General features: G+C 42.3%; 1 protein-coding gene across 1 annotated transcript; it reads left to right on the top strand.

Annotated features, from left to right (window-relative positions):
• Nucleotides 1-281: 281 nt before the first annotated feature.
• On the top strand, nucleotides 282-21,545 carry ndufa8 (NADH:ubiquinone oxidoreductase subunit A8). Its single transcript, XM_029708602.1, has 4 exons — nucleotides 282-446; nucleotides 931-1,094; nucleotides 16,789-16,954; nucleotides 21,053-21,545. Exons 1-4 carry the CDS (start codon nucleotides 396-398, stop codon nucleotides 21,188-21,190), a joined length of 519 nt encoding a protein of 172 aa, XP_029564462.1. The 5' UTR covers nucleotides 282-395; the 3' UTR covers nucleotides 21,191-21,545.
• The last annotated feature ends 2,751 nt before the right edge of the window (nucleotides 21,546-24,296 follow it).

Genomic DNA, 24,296 nt, shown 5'->3' with positions numbered 1-24,296 from the left:
GGCCTGCAGGGTGTTTGTTTGACAACGTCGCTGTGGAAACGGTGAAGCTAGGGTTGTGTATTTTTGATTATTTCACCATTTGCATTAAGTTTATTATGCTAAAAGAAGCCGAGCATGTTATCTCTTGTCTGACAAAAAAAAGGCTTGTTAACACAATACTTGAGACAATGCAAGTTGCTCTAAAAATCGAGTAAAGAAACGAACTGGCTCACATTTTCTCAGTTCTGCGTCGCAAAGAAATTGCGTCACTGAAATGCATTCGAAACCTGCAGACATGCGCAATACACTGACCTTCCTTGTGCGGGTTCGTCCTGTAGGTAGACGAGGACCTTGAGTGTGTTGAGGAGTTTATCACTTTATTTTCTCATTTTGATTATTCTAACATACACCGAACCATGCCTGGTTCGGTGGAGGTTCCCACTTTTAACGACTTGAATGTTGAGGAGGTAAGCACGAATCATAGTATTGAGGAACAATCTGGTTGGCAATGCTAGCTTGTTAGTTAGCTAAATCAGCTGCAATTGCAGCTAGCATAGCACTAGCAGGCTGGGAACCGGTAGTTATAACGTTTTCTAAATAGGCTACTACTGTACTGGCTTTCCAACAGGTTTAGTAGCTAGGTTTCGTGTGCTAGCTTTTGTGGTGATTGGAAAGTATTCTATATGCATAGCTAGATTGCGATAAGATCTGGGTAGAAGGTTTGCTAGCGTTTGGGATATACAAACACAGCTGTCTCTAACATACCCAGGGTTGCTGGCTATACCCTACAGTGCAAGATAAGCTAACAAGCTAGCGTGTTGTGGAATTATTTTGCAATAGGTAACTAGATTAGGCTGTTAATGTTTGATATTGAAGTAGGCAAGACGTGTCTAAATATGGTATGTGTGTTTGTGTTAAATAGTGTCATATTCTTCCCCTGCTCATGTGTAGATCAGTGTGTCGTCTGCGGTGCTGAAGGGAGCTGCCCACCACTATGGCTCTCAGTGTGACAAGGCCAACAAGGAGTTCATGCTCTGTCGCTGGGAGGAGAAGGACCCAAGAAAGTGTCTGAATGAAGGGAGGAAAGTCAACGAGTGTGCTCTTAACTTCTTCAGGTAGGCAATCATAGTGTTGAGTGACTTCACACCCAAGTGATAAAGGTAGGTCTGTTTTAACTTGAGCAACTTCAAGTGTCGTTAGTGTCGTTAAAGAATCAGTGATAGTTGTGATGCGATTTTAAGCCTCCGTGTGTTTAAAAAAAAAAAAGATGTGAACCCAGTGTCAGGCTGTATGTTTATGAAGGAAACTGCTGATCCACATTCAGCTCTCTTGTCACTACAATAGAGTGCTAATCTTTGAGTTTTTTTGATTTGTTTTTTGAACCGCTTTGTTTTCATCCAATGAAACTCTCAACCAGGGTGTTTTGACATTGCCTTTACAGCGGTGAATAAGTTAATGTGTATGTTATGTTTGGGTTAAACTTAGCACATGTTTACCTTTCCACTTCTGTTCTGCAACTGACCAACAAGAGTCAAGAGAGGGAGGCTGTAGCTATAGGATAACTATAGGCTGTTTCTCTGTCATAGTTGGGATATAGATGGAAGTGGTCTGCCTAGGTTGTCTCACTGTGGGGCGTGGTGTCTGTGTTTACATAAGGCTGCTGTGCACTAATGACACTACCGGACGAGCGCGCGTGCGTGCACACACAGGCACACACCTCTGCAGTGACTGGTAGCTGTCACTGAATGGGGCAGGGCTTGACATGCAGGCTCTCTCTGTGTCAGGTCCACAAATAGCACCACTTCCAAAGCAGGAACCAATAAACAGTTCTGGTCCCAGATGTAAACATAGGGTTTCTGAGAATGGTATTGCTGATAATTATTGTAATGGTGCCAGATTTGACACATTTATAATTACAACTGGTTGTTTAGGCTTTGGAGGTCCTACACCCACCTCAAAGTTGTAGCTTACTCGCATTGCAAATATAAATAATCCTAGGGGTAGCTAGATAGTAGTACATGCATCTGGAACGTCTTTTAACAAAATCTGGTTCCATTATTATAATATTATGAACCCACTTGTTAATTCCTCAATAAGAAAGTCAACGCATGTGCTTGGAAAGGGATACATTTAGAACTCGCTCTAGTTGCCTGGGTAAGATGGGAGTTGCCGGAGTGTGATTTGGGATATTCGTCAGTGGCCTATTCTCCTGATAGGAGCAAAAGGCTTAAAGAGCAACTGAACTCGCAGATTGCCACGTGTGTGTTTCTGTTGCTCATGAGAAAAACGAGATTTCAGTCTTGGAGCAGAGTTTTCCGTTAGCCGGTTATAGCCCGCTTTTGGCTGCATTTTTTAAAATGGAAAAGCTGGTAAATAAAATGAGCACTGGCCAATTGTCTGAGAGAAGAAGAAAAATCTCATTGTGTATTTTATAGCCTATTCATTTATGTAAATACCAGTCGATAGAAAATTCATTTGACTTGTCATGCTTATCGGTTTATAGGTTAATTTGCATAATTTAGTGGAATTAAATGTGCATGTCTGTGCAGTATATATTTGTTATGTATCTTGTTTATCATATAGATACAGAGCCTAGTTTCAGCAGAGACTCTGTCAGACAGCACAAGATGTGCTGCTACAGCATCTAAAACAGCAAATACATAGGTAACGGAAGGCAGGCTTTTCCAGCGTGTCGCACACCACTTTTCAATGAGCTGGAGGCAGTATGCATTTTGAAAACGTATACTTAATTGTTTGAAACCTAAATGTTTTACTACTTATTATGTGGCATGTCTTGCCTTGCTTCAAAGTAGCCTAACCAAAATCAGCCATATACAGTGGGTATAGAAAGTCACCTCCCCCTTTCAAAATGTTCACCTTTTGTTGCCATACAGCCTGAAATTAAAACACATAAAATATACTTTTTCTGGCTTTATTTACACACAGTAACCCACAATATCCAAGTCGTTGTCGTCACCCCCCCCCCCCCTCTGATTGCAAACTTGCTGAGGTATAACCAACCACCTTCCAGATCACAGATCAAGCAAATTGGCTTCCAACTGTGATCAATTGTAGTGATTGATTAGTTCAGAATAAAAGCAGTTGTTCTTAGAGGACTCCACTGCTTAGTAGTGCAATTCAAAGCAAAGAATCCACTATGGGCGGAAAGGTACTTTCAAAAGATCTATGAGATAAAGTTGTGGAAAGGCTTTGTCTATCTCTCGGAGCACAGTTAAGACCATTATTAAGAAGTGGAATGCTTATGGCACCACCCAGACCCTGCATAGATCACGCCGTCCCTCCAAACTGGATGACCGGGCAAGGAGGAGACTGATCAGAGAGACTACCAAGAAGCCAACGGTGACATTGAAGGAGCTTCAGGCCTTTATGGCAAAGACTGGTCAATGTGTGCATGTGACCACAATATCACAAGCGCTCCACAAATCTGGCCTCTATTGGGAGGGTGGCAAGAAAAAAAACACTCCTCAAAAAAAGCCACATCAAGTCTCATTTGAGCTTTGCCAAAAAGCACATTTGTAGATTCTGAGGCCAAGTGGCAAAAGGTGCTGTGGTCAGATGAGACCAAAATTGAACTTTTTGGCCTGAATGCAAAACGATATGTCTGGCGAAAACCCAATACATCTTTCCACCCAAAGAACACCATGCCTACAGTAAAGCACGGCGCTGGCAGCATCCTGTTGTGGGGGTGTTTCTCTGCAGCAGGGACTGGAGCACTTATCAGGATAGAAGGGAAAATGGACAGTGCAAAATACTTACAGATTATTGAGGAGAACCTGCATCCCTCTGCCAGGAAGTTGAAAATGGGAAGATGGTTCACGTTTCAACATGACAATGACCCAAAGCACACCGCCAAAGCAACCGTACAGTGGCCGAAGGACAAGAAGGTGAATGTCCTTGAGTGGCCTAGTCAGAGCCCCGACCTAAATCCCATCCAGAATCTGTGGAATGACTTGAAGAGTGCAGTCTATGAGCGGTCACCATGCAGTTTGACTGAGCTTGAACAATTCTGCAAGGAAGAACAATTCTGCAAGGAAGAATGGGCAAATATTGCAGTCTGGTTGTGCAAAGTTACTAGAGACGTAGGCACAATCCTAGTCATATTAGCAACCCATGCTAGTTGTTGCATATTAGATATCCCCTCTTGAAAAATGTCTAATGGATATTTTTCATTCTGTCACATGAAACCTCTTGCATGTGTGGTGTGCTTTTGACATCTTTCCCGGTAATTGCATTATGTAACGAACATTCACACAGCCTACTGCCTTGTGCACACTGCTGCACTTATAATGTGATGAAATTGTTAATCAACATTTTAAGCTATATACATACATACATACATACATACACACACACACACACACACACACACACACACAAGTTTGGGGTCAGTTCGAAATGACCTTGTTTTCCATGAAAACAACATGCATGAAATGAGTTGCAAAATGAATAGGAAATATAGTCAAGACGTTGACAAAGTTATAAATAATGATTTTTAATCATTGCTTTAGTCAAAGAATCCTCCATTTGCAGCAACTACAGCCAGTGCTTTGGTGTTCTCTAGTTGTCAATTTGTTGAGGTAACCTGAAGAGATTTCGACCCATGCTTCCTGAAGCACCTCCCACAAGTTGGATTGGCTTGATGGGCACTTCTTACGTACCATACGGTCAAGCTGCTCCCACAACAGCTCAATAGGGTTGAGATCTGGTGACTGTGCTGGCCACTCCATTATAGACAGAATACCAGCTGACTGCTTCTTCCCTAAATAGTTCTTGCATAGTTTGGAGCTGTGCTTTGGGTCATTGTCCTGGAAATTGGAAAGAGGAAATTGGCTCCAATTAAGCGCCGTCCGCAGGGTATGGCATGGCGTTGCAAAATGGAGTGATAGCCTTCCTTCTTCAAGATCCCTTTTACCCTGTACAAATCTCCCACTTTACCACCACCAAAGCACCCCCAGACATCACATTGCCTCCACCATGCTTGACAGATGGCGTCAAGCACCCCTCCAGCATCTTTTCATTTTTTCTGCGTATCTCAAATATTCTTCTTTGTAATCCGAACACCTCAAAACTTAGATTCGTCTGTCCATAACACTTTTTTCCAATCTTCCTCTGTCCAATGTCTGTGTTATTTTGCCCATCTTAATCTCTTCTTTTTATTGGCCAGTTGGAAATATGGCTTTTTCTTTGCAACTCTGCCTAGAAGGCCAGCATTCCGGAGTCGCCTCTTCACTATTGACGTTGAGGCTGGTGTTTTGCAGGTACTATTTAATGAAGCTGCCAGTTGAGGACTTGTGAAGCGTCTGTTTCTCAAACAAGACACTAATGTACTTGTCCTCTTGTTCAGTTGTGCACCGGGGCCTCCCACTCCTCTTTCTATTCTGGTTAGTGCCAGTTTGCGCAGTTCTGTGAAGGGAGTAGTACACAGCGTTGTACGAGATCTTCAGTTTCTTGGTAATTTCACGCATGGAATAGCCATAATTTCTCAGAACAAGAACAGACTGATGAGTTTCAGAAGAAAGTTATTTGTTTCTGGCCATTTGAGCCTGTAATCGAACCCACAAATGCTGATGCTCCAGATACTCAACTAGTCTAAAGAAGGCCAGTTGTATTGCTTCTTTAATCAGAACATCAGTTTTCAGCTGGGCTAACATAATTTCAAAAGGGTTTTCTAATGATCAGTTAGCCTTTTTAAAATGATAAACTTGGATTAGCTAACACAACGTGCCATTGGAACACAGGAGTGATGGTTGCTGATAATTGGTCTCTACGCCCATGTAAATATTCCATAAAAAATCTGCCTTTTCCAGCTACAATAGTCATTTACAACATTAACAATGTCAACACTGTTTTTCTTATCAATTTGATGTTATTTTAATGGATTATTATTATTATTATTATTATTATATATTTTTTTCAAAAACAAGGACATTTCTAAGTGACCCCAAACTTTTGAACGGTAGTGTATAATATTCAACAATTGCCCCATAGTCCGTTTTGGAATAGGCTATTTCTTTCTCGACAAGCTGACCATCCTCGACTTGCATGTTCTGTTAATATTAATTACCATAATCTGTGATTTGTCATTCTGAGCACTGTGGATGGATGCCCTAATCAGGTTATACATCAATACATATAGGTCCGGTAGATTTCTCAAATGTCCGGTAAATTAAAATGCTGCCAGTCAGAGGTCTGGCGCCACATTTTCCTAATGAAAACCCTGTCTTAGAGGTGTGTTTCCTGACCGATTCCGCGTTTGGTTAATGATGTTTGTCCTCCATGAGACACTGTAGACACAGAAGCCTATTTCACGTCCTCAAAGTCCCCAAAATGAAGATGACTCAAGGAAATCTAGTTGTGCAATTTTACATCTAAGGTGTTTGGTACAGTATTTCTCAAGTAAGAACATTTGGAACATGTTGTCTTAACCTCAAATGTAATGGCAAAATGTAGCTTTTTTATAGACATACCCAGAAGTAACTGCTATTCATGTGTAATTACATGAATCTGACATGCCAAAACTTGGTATATTTGGAAAGAAGACATCTTGGAGATAGATAGGAGTTATATAGTTCAGAATACACAAGATCAAGCACACACAAATAACTTATTTATTTTGAAAGTAATCTTTCATTGACAAGCTATTAGTGAATTATTCATGCCCAAAGCTGGAAACACATCAGATGGCTTCCACAACATGTGAACAATATCAGAAGAAAATGGGATTGATAGACCTAACAACTAGAAATGGGCAGATGTTTTAGTAAGTGGTGTCAGGTGTGGTCACGGGACGTTTCCAAGTGTCCCTAAACCTCTCCAAACAGTCTGCACTGTTTTTGCACACTGGATGTGCCTAAAAGTTATTTTTCACTATAAAAAAATACATTTTCTACAACAACCTCTCTCAAACGTGGTGGTGTCGGTGGACATGCAGGGGTTATCCTGAACGTTTAGCCTAGGCATATCCAATGTGTTGGTCCCACATACAAATGAACTGTTTACAATATAAAAGCAACAGATAGATACATCTACGTCTTATCAAACACAAACTTGGTTACACACGTCCTTCACTAAAGGTGTAAAAATAGAAATAAACTATTTACAAATGGCATTCTTGTTCGTTTTACATCCCAGGTGTAGATGATTAGACCGTAGCTTGTGCATGTCATGATAGTCTTTGAAGCAGTCCCTCTCTGCCAGGAAACAAAAAGCGAACTGACATTTCGGACAGGAGGTCTGGCATTTAACCCCCCCCCCCCCCCGTGTTTTGTGCAATGCTTGCAGTTCTTGAGGCGGCCAAAGGGGGTTTCAGAAAGGCGGCCAAAGGGGGTGTTGGCTTTGGGGATGACCAGTGAGATATACCTGCTGGAGCGCGTGCTACGTGTGGGTGTTGTTATGGTGACCAGTGAGCTGAGATAAGGCGGAGCTTTACCTAGCAAAGACTTGTAGATGACCTGGAGCCAGTGGGTTTGGCGACGAATTTGTAGCGAGGGCCAGCCGACGAGAGCATACAGGTCGCAGTGGTGGATGGTATATGGGGCTTTGGTGACAAAATGGATGGCACTGTGATAGACTGCATCCAGTTTGCTGAGTAGAGTGTTGGAGGCTATTTTGTAAATGACATCGCCGAAGTCGAGGATCGGTAGGATAGTCAATTTTACGAGGGTATGTTTGGCAGCGTGAGTGAAGGAGGCTTTGTTGCGAAATAGGAAGCCCATTCTAGATTTCATTTTGGATTGGAGATGTTTAACCTCTCTGGCGCATGTGGGACGAACTCGTCCCACCTACGTAACAGCCACTGAAATCCAGTGGCGCGATTTTTGAATCGTTAGAAATACTATTACTTCAATTTCTCAAACATATGACTATTTTACAGCTATTTAAAGACAAGAATCTCGTTAATCTAACCCCACTGTCCGATTTCAAAAAGGCTTTACAACGAAAGCAAAACATTAGATTATGTCAGCAGAGTGCCCAGCCAGAAATAATCAGACACCCATTTTTCAAGCTAGCATATCATGTCACATAAACCCAAACCACAGCTAAATGCAGCACTAACCTTTTATGATCTTCATCAGATGACACACCTAGGACATTGTGTTATACAATACATGCATGTCTGTTCAATCAAGTTCATATTTATATCAAAAAACAGCTTTTTACATTAGCATGTGACGTTCAGAAAAAGCATAACCCCCGCAAACTTCCGGGGAATTTACTAACAGTTTGCTAAATTACTCACGATAAACGTTCACAAAAAGCATAACAATTATTTTAAGAATTATAGATACATTACTCCTCTATGCACTCGATATGTCCGATTTTAAAATAGCTTTTCGGATGAAGCACATTTTGCAATAATCTAAGTACATAGCCCGGCATCACAGGGCTAGCTATTTAGACACCCACCCAGGTCAGCCTCCACCAAAATCACATTTCCTATAAGAAAATTGTTCTTACCTTGCTTGTTCTTCGTCAGAATACACTGCCAGGACTTCTACTTCAATAACAAATGTTGGTTTGGTCCCAAATAATCCATCGTTATATCCAAACAGCGACGTTTTGTTCGTGAGTTCTAGACACTATCAGAATGCAACATCACGGTCTCGCGCATGGCGCATTGGCGTGACAAAAAATGTCTAAATATTCCATTACCGTACTTCGAAGCATGTCAACCGCTGTTTAAAACCAAGTTTTATGCCATTTATCTCGTAGAAAAGTGATAATATTCCGACCGGGAATATGCATTGAGCCTAAACAGCCGAATAAAATTTCTCCTCAGGAGCGAATCGTGCACGCGCCTCATTCAAAGGTCCTCTGAGCCGCCACTTGCCAAAGGCGATAATGTGTTTCAGCCTGAGGCTGCCTCGTCAACCTTCAGGTATTTCCCGGGTTCTGAGAGCCTATCGGAGCCCTGGGAATTGTCACGTTACAGCTAAGATCCTTACTTTTCAATAAACAGATGCAAGACGCACGACTCCTTGTCAGACAGGGTACTTCCTGCTTGAAACCTTGTCAGGTTTTTGCCTGCCATAGGAGTTCTGTTATACTCACAGACACCATTCAAACAGTTTTAGAAAATTCAGAGTGTTTTCTATCCAAACCTGAACAATAATATGCATATTCTAGCTTCTGAGTTGGTGTAGGAGGCAGTTAAAAATGGGCACATATTTTTTCCAAAATTCTCAATACTGCCCCCTATCCCAAACAGGTTAATATGAGTCTGGAAGGAGAGTTTACAGTCTAGCCAGACACCTAGGTATTTGTAGTTGTCCACATATTCTAAGTCAGACCTGTCCAGAGTAGTGATGCTAGTCAGGCGGGTGGGTGCGGGCAGCGATCGGTTGAAGAGCATGCATTTTGTTTTACTAGCATTTTAAGAGCAGTTGGAGGCCACGGAAGGAGTGTTGTATGGCATTGAAGCTCATCTGGAGGTTTGTTAACAGTGTCCAATGAAGGGCCAGATGTATACAGAATGGTGTCGTCTGCGTAGAGGTGGATCAGGGAATCACCCGCAGCAAGAGCGACATCGTTGACATATACAGAGAAAAGAGTCTGACCAAGAATTGAACATTGTGGTACCCCCATAGACTGCCAGAGGTCCGGACAACAGGCCCTCCGATTTGACACACTGAACTCTATCTGAGAAGTAGTTGGTCAACCAGGCAAGGCAGTCATTTGAGAAACCAAGGCTGTTGAGTCTGCCGATAAGAATACCACTTCCTGGTCTTGTGGAGGACCTGGTGGTAGCTTATCAGTGCATCAGATAGGACGACATGCTGGCATTGTAGTCCTTCACAGGAATGGGGACATTCTTCCCTTTTCACCCTCCTTGAGACATAGTTGTTATTGAATGCCTTGTACTGTGTGGTGAGCATGGTTACTTGCCTAGTGTCCTTCCATTTCACAAAAAGCAGCTTGTTAGTCCTGATCCAACGTATGGTCTCCCTGTCCACTGTCTTTGTCATGTCGTTTACCTTGGTCTTGGGGAAACCGATTCTGTTAGGACGAATGGTGCCACAAGCCCCTATTTTTCTTTTTCAAGGGGTCTATGAAAAGTGGATGTAGAACCATCAGACCGGGTGATTGACGTGGCAGTCGGGGGTGAAGACCTTGACCGGCGGGGGCGCTTGCTGGGGTGTGGTGGCTCTCAAACGTCATCAAAATCCTCTGCATCCTCCACTCTGGTGAATAAAATAAAGGGATTCATTGTTGTAAGACACACAGAATTACAGTTGACTAAATGTACAAAACGACATTACTGTAAAGTAAAAACACCAAGCCTAAACTTTATTTGTAAAGTGACTCACATAGGTGTGAAGAACACACAATGCAAACAGTAACACTTTGGAGACAAAGGCAGAGGTGAGAACTTAGAAAGTGAAATTTGTCGGCTGAGTCGAAATCGCTCCCCTGATCCGAGTCCGGATATTCAAAGCTTCTATGTCGGTATACTTATTCATAGCTGCCTTCTTTTTAGCTTCCTGTTCGATTATCTTAGTTTTTTCCCCCATGTAGCTATAGCTCAAACACAGACCAAATCGAAGCTTACCTTGTAAGATGTTTGGTGAAAACGTTGTGTAAAATAAACATTTTGACTCTCAGGACTGGTGATCAATAACGGTAGGTCACAGCCAGACAGATAATCTTATCCTTGGAGTCCCGGCTTTCGGTGTGTATCAATGTATTCCGTGTTTTATTTTTATGCTACACAACGCTAACCGGAATGTAGGTAGCAGCCATCTTGAAATGAGGTCATCGGCTCAGCCTGCCCTTAAACATTTGCATGACCATATATGGTAGTAAGTCACACCAAAGATTAAGGCACATATCAATAGCCAAGATACTCAGATTTCCGCAGACATCCTGCTTTTGCAGATGGGGCCTATCGTTCTCATACCAGACTTAATTGAATAAAAAAATCTAATAAGGTCCCCAAGTATGAGGACATTTTAAGAGATTGTCTTAAACAAAGTCGGAGCTGCTGGGCAGGTCTGTCTCACTGGCTACGCTATTAGATAAAGCGCAATCAGCGCAGCTGTTCACCCCATGTTAGTGGGCAAATGGACATCGTCAAATCAAAACCTAATCTTAATTTACTTGTTGCCACACTGAGGTTCCAAACTCTGTTTTATACAAGACTGACTTTATGACAAATTATCCTATTTACAGTGCCTTCAGAAAGTATTCAGACCCCTTGACTTTTTCCACATTTTGTTACTTTACAGCCTTATTCTAAAATCAATTACATACAATACAATTCTTAGCATTCTACACACATGACCCCATAAGACAAAGTGAAAACAGGTTTTTAGAAATGCTAATATATCAAATTCAACAGAAATGTCTTATTTACATAAGTATTCAAACCCTTTACTATGAGACTCGAAATTGAGCGCAGGTGCATCCTATTGCCATTGATCATCCTTGATGTTTCTACAACTTGATTGGAGTCCACCTGTGGTAAATTCAATTGATTGGACATGATTTGGAAAGGCACACACCTGTCTATATAAGGTCCCACAGTTGACAGTGCATGTCAGAGCAAAAACCAAGCCATAAGGTCAAAGGAATTGTCCATAAAGCTCAGAGACAGGATTGTGTCGAGGCACAGATCTGGAGAAGGGTACCAAAACATTTCTGCAGCATTGATGGTCCCTAAGAACACAGTGGCCTCCATCATTCTTAAATGGAAGAAGTTTGGAGCCACCAAGACTACGTATACTTTGCCACCCGGTCAAACTGCGCAATTAGAGGAGAAGGGCCTTGGTCAGGGAGGTCACCAAGAACCCGATGGTCACTCTGACAGAGCTCCAGAGTTCCTCTGTGGAGATGGGGTAACCTTCCAGAAGGACAACCACCTCTGCAGCACTTCACCAATCAGGCCTTTATGGCAGTGGCCAGACAGAAGCCACTCCTCAGTAAAATGCACATGACAGCCCACTTGGAGTTCGCTTAAAGGCACCTAAAGGACTCTCAGACCATGAGAAACAAGATTCTCTGGTCTGATGAAACCAAGTTTGAACTCTTTGGCCTGAATGCCATACGTCACGTCTGGAGGAAACCTGGCACCATCACTACTGTGAAGCCTGGTGTTTGCAGCATCATGCTGTGGGGATGCTTTTCAGCGGCAGCGACTGGGAGACTAGTCAGGATCGAGGGAACGATTAAGAAGACTCAAGGTTGTAATTGCCGCTAAAGGTGTTTAAACAAAGTACTGAGTAAAGGGACTGAATACTTATGTACATTTTTATATTTCCCTCTTTTATTTTTTAATAAATTAGCAAAAATGTCTAAACTGTTTTTACTTTGTCATTATCGGGTATTGTGTGTAGATTGTTGAGGGGGGGAAAAACAATTTTAATACATTTTAGAATAAGGCTGTAACGTAACAAAAAATGTGGAAAAAGTCGAGGGGTCTGAACTAGGGATGAACTAAATATGACATTTTTGGCCGACACCGATATTCAATATTTTCCTTGCCAAAAAAAACAAACCCTGATACCGATATTTAACATTTTAGCAGCCTTTTAAGCATTCTAGTACAGTTAAATAGTTGAAACAGTGTCACATGTTCATTTGTTAAGTTAGGAACAGATTGTTCAATAACTTGTAAATTAGAAAAATTACACATCCGTGAATGTATTTTATCGCACAACAGATATTCATGACACAAATATTTTAGCTGCCCCGCATTGCAAAGATGGTTAAGTTGTTGGTGGCTCTTCTTACTATCCAACCTTGACCATATGGAGAAACTTAAATGCTTTGACAGGAATATTGGTTTAAACTAAAATGCAGTTAATAATTGTTGCTTTAACTGCTTTAAAAAATTACTGTCTCTAGGCTGTCAAACTGCTATAAATGACACAACTTAAACTTCTCAAATGTGCTCAACTGACTTGATTAATAAAATGAGAGCAAATTTACAATACTATCTTTCATTTAGGGGAAAAAAACTGCTTTGTATTAAATTAAATTAAAATCTTGACCCATACCAGCCATGAATGAACAACAGAAAAGCCATTAGGCTTACTAAACATTTTTCCAGTGACTCTAGATGGCTGGGTTACAATATGACTGCCCATTTACAATTTTAACATTTGGGTGAGGTTTTTCTTCACAAAGAGGACCTGCTCGGCTTTGTCACGAGAGTCTGTTTTCTTTTTTCGTCTACAATGTGTGAAGCTGCACTGAAAAGGCGCTCACTGTCCACCCTAGTACAGGGAGCACCAAGATACTTGCGCGCAGCTTTAGCTAGGATGGGGAAACGGTGCTTGTTACTTCTCTAGTGTCCAAGTTCATCTTCATTCCTGGGAATAGTAGGTTCTGTTAGGTATCCTAGTATCTGCAAATAATGTGGGGTGGGGGGGGGTTTAGTACATTTAATACAACATATTATTTCTGCATTCCAAAGGATCATTAGGCATAGATCAACATTGGCAAATGTTGGCCGATGTAGTAACTGAAAATACAACGCCTCACTCACTCTCTCACACACACACACTGACCAAGAAGTTACTTTGTTGGCATTTACGTATGTCCCCATTACCAGTAAAACATAATCAAAACTTATTTCTTTCACTTACTTACTATGCTGTTTTGTTCTTTTGTTCAGTCGTTTCATTCTCAACCAGGATTTCATCATGCATGTCAAGCAGTGACGTTTCATCCCTGTCTGTCCGTGGCCTCTTCTGTCGTGGGTCCTCTTCTTCGGTGCGCACTGTCACTGTGTCCGTTTCCATCTTGTCCAGCTGTGTCTGTTAACATTTCACGTAAACCCTGTTTCTTGTCTGTAGCGGACCTTGTACCTAGCATCGAGCATGGTGACGACACAGTAAAGAGGCTCAGAGAGAATGCCACCGGATCGCCTGTTCACAGCATCTAGTAGAGTACTTTTGCAAGTTTTAACCCCATGGTCTGTGTCGGAAGTTTTGTTGAGCAGGTGTTTCAATGCCATAACAGAGGGTATCACGTCTGCTGCAGACACAGTTGAAGAGCTTTTTCTCGAGTCGGTTGTTCAAATGGAGCTAAGAGTGTGTTCATGTTTTCAGTGAGAGTCCACTGGTTTGTACTGACTGTTGCAGTTAACTCAGTCAGCAGCGTACACGCCAAGCACTCGTTTCTGTTCCAGCAGGCTCTCCATCATGTAAAAAGTACTGTTCCATCTGGTGGAAACGTCTTGCCTTTTTCTTTTCACTCCAAGCTGCTCCTGTATTGCTTGCAGGTGACTATGCTTCTGTGAGTGTTTAAAATGACCCGTTATCTTCCTACCTGTTGCCACTGTCAGATATGCTGTGTTGGGCCAAAACACCTTCGTTCACAGCTAGTTGCAGCATGTGTGCCATGCATGGCAAACTGGCGACTCCGCATTCTTCCAAAGCCTTTGTCATGTTATGTGCATTATCACGTAGCACAGCGTGTACTTTGTTCTTGGGGATTTTCCAAGTTTCAAACATTTTCTCAAATGCCATTGAAATGGCAGCAACGGTATGAGAACCAGCACATTCTTGAGCATGCAAAATGGCTTTGCTCAATACGAAATCCTCGTCGACCCACTGTGCTGTCAGACTCAGCATGCTCATGGAGCTGATATCGCTGGTCCAAATGTCAGTCGTGAAGCTAATAGCAGCGACGCCCATAGCAAGTAGCTCGTGGATGTGCGATTCAACAAGACTGCCCTACCAGAGTTACACAATCTGAAAAATAGCGCCTACTTGGTAGTGTGTACCGGGGCTCGAAAGCCAACCTCATCCACAACAGAGAACGGTTGATTGTCAAGGACAATGAATTCCATTACCTTGGCATTAAGGGATTTCGCCTTTGAGTTGTCTCGCTGAAATGTTCTTACTCTTTCAAATGACTGCTTAACTTGAACTTGTTTAGTTGTTGGAAGTGTGCACTTACTTTTTTTTCTCCTTTTGTTCCAAGTAGTCGCTGAACATCTGGGGGTGATGCACTTTCAAATGAGTAATTAGGTTTGTGGTATTGAAAGATTTCACTCTCTCCCCCCCTCGGGAAATAATAGCAGCACAAACGTTGCGTATGGCCTTTTTGTTATCTCCCTTTGAAACTTCAAAATAGATCCACACTGCAGACATTGTTGGCTAGGTTAGGAATACTGTGTTGCACGTTTAGCGCTGTATTTTTCGTGGCATCATTACGTCACCTACCTACGTTATATAGGTATGCACTTCAGCTTTAACCTCTCTAGGGTATGTGGGACGAAATCGTCCCACCTACTCAACAGCCAGTGGAATCCCGTGGCGCAATATTCAAATACCTTAGAAATGCTATTACTTCAATTTCTCAAACATATGACTATTTTACACCATTTTAAAGACAAGACTCTCGTTAATCTAACCACACTGTCCGATTTCAAAAAGGCTTTACAACGAAAGCAAAACATTAGATTATGTCAGCAGAGTACCCAGCCAGAAATAATCAGACACCCATTTTTCAAGCTAGCATATAATGTCACATAAACCCAAACCACAGCTAAATGCAGCACTAACCTTTGATGATCTTCATCAGATGACACTCCTAGGACATTATGTTATACAATACATGCGTGTTTTGTTAAATCAAGTTCATATTTATATCAAAAAACAGCTTTTTACATTAGCATGTGACGTTCAGAACTAGCATACCCACCGCAAACTTCCGGTGAATTTACTAAATTACTCACGTTAAACGTTCACAAAAAACATAACAATTATTTTAAGAATTATAGATACAGAACTCCTTTATGCAATCGCTATGTCCGATTTTAAAATAGCTTTTCGGCAAAAGCACATTTTGCAATATTCTGAGTAGATAGCTCGCCATCACGGGCTAGCTATTTTGACACCCACCAAGTTTGGCCCTTACCAAACTCAGATTTACTATTACAAAAATTGGATTACCTTTGCTGTTCTTCGTCAGAATGCACTCCCAGGACTTCTACTTCAATAACAAATGTTGGTTTGGTTCAAAATAATCCATAGTTATGTTCAAATATCCTCTGTTTTGTTCGTGCGTTCAAGACACTATCCGAAGGGTGACGAAGGGTGACGCGCCCGACGCGTTTCGTGACAAAAAAATTCTAAATATTCCATTACCGTACTTCGAAGCATGTCAACCGCTGTTTAAAATCAAATTTTTATGTGATTTTTCTCGTAAAAAAGCGATAATATTCCGACCGGGAAACCCTGTTTTTGTTCAAAGACGAAAACATGGTGTCGGCTCGTGCACGCGCCCCCAGTCTCATTGTTCTCTGATCGACCACTATCCAAATGCGCTACTGTTTTTCAGCCATGGCCTGCAAAGTCATCATTCAACGTTTTGCCGCCTTCTGAGAGCCTATGGGAGCCGTAGGAAGTGTCACGTTACAGCAGAGATCCTCAGTTTTCAATAAAGAGAGTGTAGAAGGCCAAGAAATGGTCAGAGAGGGCACTTCCTGTAAGGAATCTTCTCAGGTTTTTGCCTGCCATATGAGTTCTGTTATACTCACAGACACCATTCAAACAGTTTTAGAAACTTTAGGGTGTTTTCTATCCAAATCAAACAATTATATGCATATTCTAGTTTCTGGGCAGTAGTAATAACCAGATTAAATCGGGTACGTTTTTTATCCTCTGTTAATGACTCACCTATGCCACATAGGCCGTTTACAAAGAGATCCGTTCCTTTTTAATGGGAGTCACTCTTTAAGTAATTAAGTCAATAGCTTCCTGGGCAAGTGATTGTCTGAATTGTCACCTTAAAAAAAAAGTTGTCCTTAACAAATGCTTGCTTCAATTTTTCCTCCAGGCAGATAAAAGGAAGCTGTGCTGAGTCCTTCACAGAGTATTGGACCTGCCTGGACTACTCCAACCTGGCAGAGCTCCGTCAGTGCCGCAAGCAGCAGCAGGCCTTTGACAACTGTGTGCTGGACAAGCTTGGCTGGGAGAGACCCAACCTGGGAGAACTGTCCAAGGTGAGTCCCCCGGAGGCATAATGCTTGCAGCTTTATTGCCTCGCAGTATAGTTCTGGGCATTTATAAGTTACTTGACAGTAACGTCCGGTATGTCGTTAACCTCTCTGGGCCAGTGGGACGCTTGCGTCCCACCTACTCAACAGCCAGTGTAATCCCGTGGCGCGATATTCAAATACCTTAGAAATGCTATTACTTCAATTTCTCAAACATATGACTATTTTACACCATTTTAAAGACAAGACTCTCGTTAATCTAACCACACTGTCCGATTTCAAAAAGGCTTTACAACGAAAGCAAAACATTAGATTATGTCAGCAGAGTACCCAGCCAGAAATAATCAGACACCCATTTTTCAAGCTAGCATATAATGTCACATAAACCCAAACCACAGCTAAATGCAGCACTAACCTTTGATCTTCATCAGATGACAATCCTAGGACATTATGTTATACAATACATGCATGTTTTGTTCAATCAAGTTCATATTTATATCAAAAAACAGCTTTTTACATTAGCATGTGACTAGCATTCCCACCGAACACTTCCGGTGAATTTACTAAATTACTCACGATAAACGTTCACAAAAAAATATTATTTTAAGAATTATAGATACAGAACTCCTATATGCACTCGCTATGTCCGATTTTAAAATAGCTTTTCGGTGAAAGCACATTTTGCAATATTGTGAGTAGATAGCCCAGCCATCACAGGCTAGCTATTTTGACACCCACAAAGTGTGGTACTCACCAAACTCCGATTTACTATTAGAAAAGTTTGATAACCTTTGGTGTTCTTTGTCAGAATGCACTCCCAGGACTTCTACTTCAATAACAAATGTTGGTTTGGTTCCAAATAATCCATAGTTATATCCAAATAGCGGCGTTTTGTTAATGCGTTCAAGACACTATCCAAGGGTGACGAAGGGTTACGCGCCCGACGCGTTTCGTGACAAAAAAATTCGAAATATTCCATTACCGTACTTCGAAGCATGTCAACTGCTGTTTAAAATCAATTTTTATGCCATTTTTCTCGTAAAAAAGCGATAATATTCCGACCGGGAGTGGTGGTTTTCGTTCAAAGAGAGAGAAAGTAAACATGGAGTCGACTCGTGCACGCGCCTCAGTCTCATTGTACTCTGATCGACCACTATCAAAATGCGCTAATGTTTTTCAGCCAGGGCCTGCAAAGTCACCATTCAGCTTTTTGCCGCCTTCTGAGAGCCTATGGGAGCCGTAGGAAGTGTCACGTAACAGCAGAGATCCCCTGTTTTGGATAGAGATGATCAAGAAGGCCAAGAAATGGTCAGACAGGGTACTTCCTGTACAGAATCTTCTCAGGTTTTGGCCTGCCAAATGAGTTCTGTTATATTCACAGACACCATTCAAACAGTTTTAGAAACTTTAGAGTGTTTTCTATCCAAAGCTAATAATTATATGCATATTCTAGTTTCTGGGCAGGAGTAATAATCAGATTAAATCGGGTACGTTTTTTATCCAGCTGTGCAAATACTGCCCCCTATCCATAACAGGTTAAAGAAGAAAGGGTCTAAACCATCTGACCCAGATGTTTTTTGGGGGTCAAGTTTCAGGAGCTCCTTTAGCACCTCGGACTCAGTGACTGCCTGCAGGGAGAAACTTTGTAGCGGGGCAGGGGAAAAAGAGGGAGAAGCGTCAGCAATAGTCGCATTAGAAGGGGTGGGAGATGAGGAAATGTTGGATGGGCAAGGAGGCATGGCTGAGTCAAAATAGGAATCCTGACTTAATGAAGTGGTGATTAAAGAGCTCAGCCATGTGCTTCTTGTCAGTAACAACCACATCATCAACATTAAGGGACATGAGCAGCTGTGAGGAGGAGGGTTTATTCTCCAGGTCATTAGCCATTTTCCAGAACTTCTTGAGGTTAGACCCACAGAGAGAGAACTGCTCCTTAAAGTAACTTACTTTGGCCCTCCGGATAGCCTGAGTGCACTTATTTCTCATTTGCCTGAACGAGAGCCAGTCAGCCTGAGTATGCGTGTGCTGAGCCTTTCGCCAAATGCAATTCTTGAGGTGGAGTAACTCTGCAAGATCACGGTCGAACCAGGGGCTGAACCTGTTTTTAATTCTCATTTTATTTATGGGGGTGTGTTTGTTAACAATACCACTGAAAATATAAAAAAAGAAGGTCCAAGCATCTTCGACAGAGGGGATCAAGCTGATTCTATACCATTTTACAGAGGCCAGTTCATGAAGGAAGGCTTGCTCATTAAAGTTTTCTAGCAAGAGTCTATGACCAATCGGGACAGGTTGTTTCACTGAGCAAAACAATTGGCCCAGCGTTGTCCATGTTTGGTCAAGGTAGGCCGTCATTGTAAATAAGAATTTGTTCTTAAATGACTTGCCTAGTTAAATACAAAACAGGTGCATGCTTGTCAACAATTGGCATAAGTAATTTTACAAATAATTCCAGTGCTGCATGTCACAGATCCAACACTATTGGGATGCACTGTAGTTGTTTGAGTGATGATCTGAGTCAAATTACAGGCATTAGTCACAGTTAGAAGCTTCCTCTCTCTCTCTACATATATATATATATATATACATACACACACACACACACACACACACACACACACACACACACACACACACACACACACACACACACACACACACACACACACCTACTCAAGGGTTCTTCTTTATTTTTACTATTTTCGTTATTGTAGAATAATAGTGAAGACATCAACTAAGAAATAACACATATGGAATCATGTAGTAACCAAAAAAGTGGTAAACAAATCAAAATATCTATTTTAGATTCTTCAAAGTAGCCACCCTTTGCCTTGATGACAGCTTTGCACACTCTTCGCATTCTGTCAACCAGCTTCACCTGGAATAAACTGTTGAAAAACAAATGATATGGGATGGCGTATCGCTGCAGTATGCTGTAGTAGCCATGCTGGTTAAGTGTGCTTTGAATTCTAAATAAATCACTGACCGTGTCACCAGTAAAGCACCATCACACCTCCTCCTCCATGCTTCAAGGTGGGAACCACACATGCGGAGATCATCCGTTCACCTACTCTGCGTCTCACAAAGACACGGCAGTTGGAACCAAAAATCTCACATTTGCGCTCATCAGACCAAAAGGACAGATTTCCACCAGTGTAATGTGGAAATAATGTCCATTGCTCGTGTTTCTTGGCCCAAGCAAGTCTCTTCTTATTATTGGTGTCCTTTAGTAGTGGTTTCTTTGCAGCAATTTGACCATGAAGGCCTGATTCACGCAGTCTCTTCTGAGCAGGTGATGTGTCTGTTGCTTGAACTTGAACTCCCAAGCATTTATTTGGGCTACAATTTCTGAGGCTGGTAACTCCTAATGAACTTATCCTCTGCAGCAGAGGTAACTCTGGGTCTTCCATTCCTGTGGCGGTCCTCATGAGAGCCAGTTTCATCATAGCGCTTGATGGCTTTTGTGACTGCACTTGAAGAAACTTTCAAAGTTCTTGAAAATGTCCAGACTTGACTGACCTTCATGTCTTGAAGTAATGATGGACTGTCGTTTCTCTTTGCTTATTTAAGCTGTTCTTGCCATAATATGGACTTGGTATTTTACCAAATAGGACTATCTTCTGTGTACCACCTCTCCCATGTCACAACAACTGAGTGGCTCAAATGGAAAAGAACAAAAGCAAGAGGGGGGGTGGAAAGTAGCTATGTTTATTTCCCTGCTTTTGAAAGGAGCTGGCTACTGTACCTGGAGACTTCCAGAAATTGTACTAAGCTAACGGTATGTTAACTTCAATCATCTCCAAACTGCATGCAGAGATACAATTGGTATCCATGAGTACGTCTGACTCTCTGGGTAAGTAGAAAAATGACCTAAATCTCAATCCCGCAATATCCCTTTAAGGTTAGGGTAAACGGTACTATCTCACATTTGAAAACAGCTTGAAGCTTGTTGACACGTATTTTAATTGAGCCTATGTACTTGGTTTATGCTTTCTCTTTCAAGTGCAAAAAATTGACTCTACATACTCATAGTATACAAACCGGCCTTTTTTCTCCCTCATCTTGTCTTTTCTGAAGTTTAAACCCTTATGTGTTTCTTCTCAGGTGACAAAGGTGGACACCTCTCGGCCCCTTCCTGAGAATGCTTACCACTCGAGACCCCGGCCGGAGCCCAACCCTGTCATCGAGGGCCAACTGCAGCCAGCCAAGCACGGCAGTCGACTCTTCTTCTGGAGCTGGTAAAGGAGGTAGTCAGTACTCCCGGGTTGAGTTCCCCTAGGTACAGATCTAAGATCAGCTTCCCCTCCCCTAATCCTAACCTTAACCATTAGTGGGGAGAACGCTAAACTGACCCCAGATCAGCATCTAGGAGCAACTTCACCTAACACCAAGAGGCAGTCCTTCAGAGCCTCATCTTGCCTGCTGTCTCCTCCAGCACACCCACTATCTTCAGACTTCTTCAGACGGGAAGGGACTTCTTTGTGCACCAGCCATCGTACAGCTCTCCAATCCCTATGTTGTAGAAATGTTAAGGATTGAACAAAAAGCAACCTATGTGTTTATTGTTGTGAAATAAAAAAATATTTAATTTAAACTTGTTTAGAAATCTCCTGTCCTGTCTAGTAGTTAGTACATTATATCACACATTAGATCTGGTCCATTGCACAACTTGGCCTGTATCTAATCACACATCAGTTCATGCAAATGTTGTGCTGAAATGTTTCGTCTTGAGTTTGTTAGAAATAACACAAATTGGTACGAACTGTAGGTAGGCGACACTAAGTGGATTGTGCAGACAGGAACAATGTCTGTCTCCCACTTCAAATCTTGAAGTGTAGTATCTTAAGTGTCTTGTTGGGTTCAGGGTCCTGGGAAGACAGCCAGTTCAAAAAGCACTGGTCAAAAGTAGTGCACTATATAGGGAATATGGTGCCATTTGGAGAGAACACCGCTGTGCCAATATCCATACTAACACTGACAAAGGAAAACGGTTTAACGAGTATTGGAACAAAACTGTTTTAAGGGGTCTTTCACTGGCCAAAAGAGTACTCAATTCAACCCAACTTTGTCCCCACAGGGAATTCACCATATTACTCTGACCTGTTTTGAACTTTTCACAAAAATGTTAACAATCATAAGGCCTGTATTTTATTGTATATATATATATATATAAAATACAGGCCTTATGATTGTTAACATTTTTGTGAAAAGTTCAAAACAGGTCAGAGTAATATGGTGAATTCCCTGTGGGGACAAAGTTGGGTTGAATTGAGTACTCTTTTGGCCAGTGAAAGACCATATATATATATATATATATATATATATGGTCTTTCCCAAAAAAGTAATGTTATAAAGGTGTAAATACTTAAAGCTAAAACCATTCCAAACAATATCAAACATGGGAAAAACCCAAGACACCATACTGTTCTTTCTTCTCAATGTGTGTGGGAAAGACATAACATTTGATAGGGCCCTACATAGTCATACTAGTCAATAGTGGTTTCATGTCATTCCCATTCCCTAACTTGCTTTCTTCAGCTGTATGGGCTGATGTCAGAGCAGTGTGGAGTCTGAGAGGTCTTTGGTGGATTTGGCCTGACGTTTCCTTGGCAGGGGGAGAGGCAGGGCTGCCTTTGCCGACCAGGGAGGGCCTGTCTGCCAGGAATACAAATGTGCACCCCAAATAGCACCCTATTCGCTTCATAGTGTACTACTATTACAAGAGCTCCTGTAGGGCTCTGGTGCACTACATAGAGGATAGGGTGCCATTTGGGACATTACCAGCATCACAGAGCACCAGCCGGGCCTCAGAGCCCCAGGGCCGCTCAGGGTATCACATCAAGGGAAACATAACACTGCTCCTTGAGTCTGAGCTTCAGTCCCAAATGGCACCCTATTCCCTATGTAGTTTGGTACTTTTGACCAGGGCCCTATAGGTATCTGGTCAAAAGTAGTGCACTACTGGGATGCAGACAGTCGGTACGTAGCCTCCGACTCAGTCCTGTCACACCACCATTGTAAAATCGTTGTTTTTTGTTTTTACCTATCACCATGTACCCCCCTGACTGTTGGAGGTAGGGAACAGGGGAGAAAGGGTTTTAAGGGTGGGCCTTGTGGTTTGACTTCTTGTTCCCTTAAAGCTTAAGGCACAACTCTGAGAATTAACCTATGCCATGTGGTTAATTTCTATAGGGACCAATAGGACTGTACGTTTGACAGGTCTCAGACTTAAACGCAACTATGTGGCCCTGGGGTGTTTTTAAATGATGTAAAGTGGCCTCTTTCCAAAAACCCTGTGGCCAAGTGAACCTACTGATACAGGGTAAATGTAAAACGTTAACATCTACAGATACCCACATTCTAATGTCGCTGCTTATGTGAAAATATTCATCAATCTTCAATCTTGAGCGTAGAGGGGACACAGTCTGTAAATTCTTTACATTTTTCTCACAGGTTTCCTCCATCCTCTAAAAAAAACTATTCACAGATGAGACCTATAGCCTACTTCAGACAGAGCAGCCTGGTATCGAGGTGATACACTCCAAATACAGGCCGACAACCACAGATTTATTGAATTCAGAAGACTTCTTAAACAAGGAAGACATGACTGTGATAGCTACACTCTTTTCCTCTACTGCCCTGTTTTGAACTGCCACTCCCCCTCCACCCCTGAAATAGGGAAACTCAATTGTTGTCGGAGCCAATTCTGTCTTCTGCAGAAATCCCCTGATGATCCCCTGAGGTGTGGTTTCTGGTCTGTAACAGTGGCTCGTGCAGGAAGCGTCCGACATCGGTGGTTCTGACCTGGGAGATGTTTAGCGGGATGGAGGGGAAGGGACTAAGCAGGGATGGAGGGGGAGAGGTCGAGAGGGGATGGAGTGGCACAAGGCCGGGCCTGCCTGTGGGTGGGGTGGGGGGGTGGAGTTGAGTGGAGGGATGGAAGGGGGTGCTGAATGAGGTGGGGTGGAGGCTCAATGCAGGCTAGTGGCTCGAGGGAGCAGGGCTGCAGGGCTTGTGACGGGCCGGGCTCAGAGCCCCATACAGGAAAAGGGGGTGGGGTCACCATCAGTTGACAGGAAACCCACTCTGGCAGAGGAAAGAAATACAATACAGGACTTTCTCAAAGCAACAGCCTACTCGGGACAGGAGACTACGGTGCTAAAACACTTAAACAAACCAGCTAATTCACGTTCCCAACTGTCAATATTCCCATTGTTTAGCCCACCGCTTTGACAGAATCAAATAAATATTTGAAGTGGTGGTGGCTCGTGGGTACAAATAGTCAGTTGCTGCCCGACTCTTTCTCTCACAGTCATCGGGTCATCTGTGTTGGAGCCCTGGGATGGAA

Source organism: Salmo trutta, chromosome 23, assembly GCF_901001165.1.
Source record: "Salmo trutta chromosome 23, fSalTru1.1, whole genome shotgun sequence".
Lineage (NCBI taxonomy): Eukaryota > Metazoa > Chordata > Actinopteri > Salmoniformes > Salmonidae > Salmo > Salmo trutta.
Note: the sequence above shows the minus strand (reverse complement) of the source record. Positions and strands in the feature narration are given on the sequence as shown.

Coding starts and splice junctions, on each gene's coding strand:
- ndufa8 (XM_029708602.1), top strand. CDS start 396: ATGCCTGGTTCGGTGGAGGTTCCCACTTTTAACGACTTGAATGTTGAG. Junction 1,095..16,788: donor TGTGCTCTTAACTTCTTCAG/GTAGGCAATCAT, acceptor TTTTTCCTCCAG/GCAGATAAAAGGAAGCTGTG. Junction 16,955..21,052: donor ACCTGGGAGAACTGTCCAAG/GTGAGTCCCCCG, acceptor GTTTCTTCTCAG/GTGACAAAGGTGGACACCTC.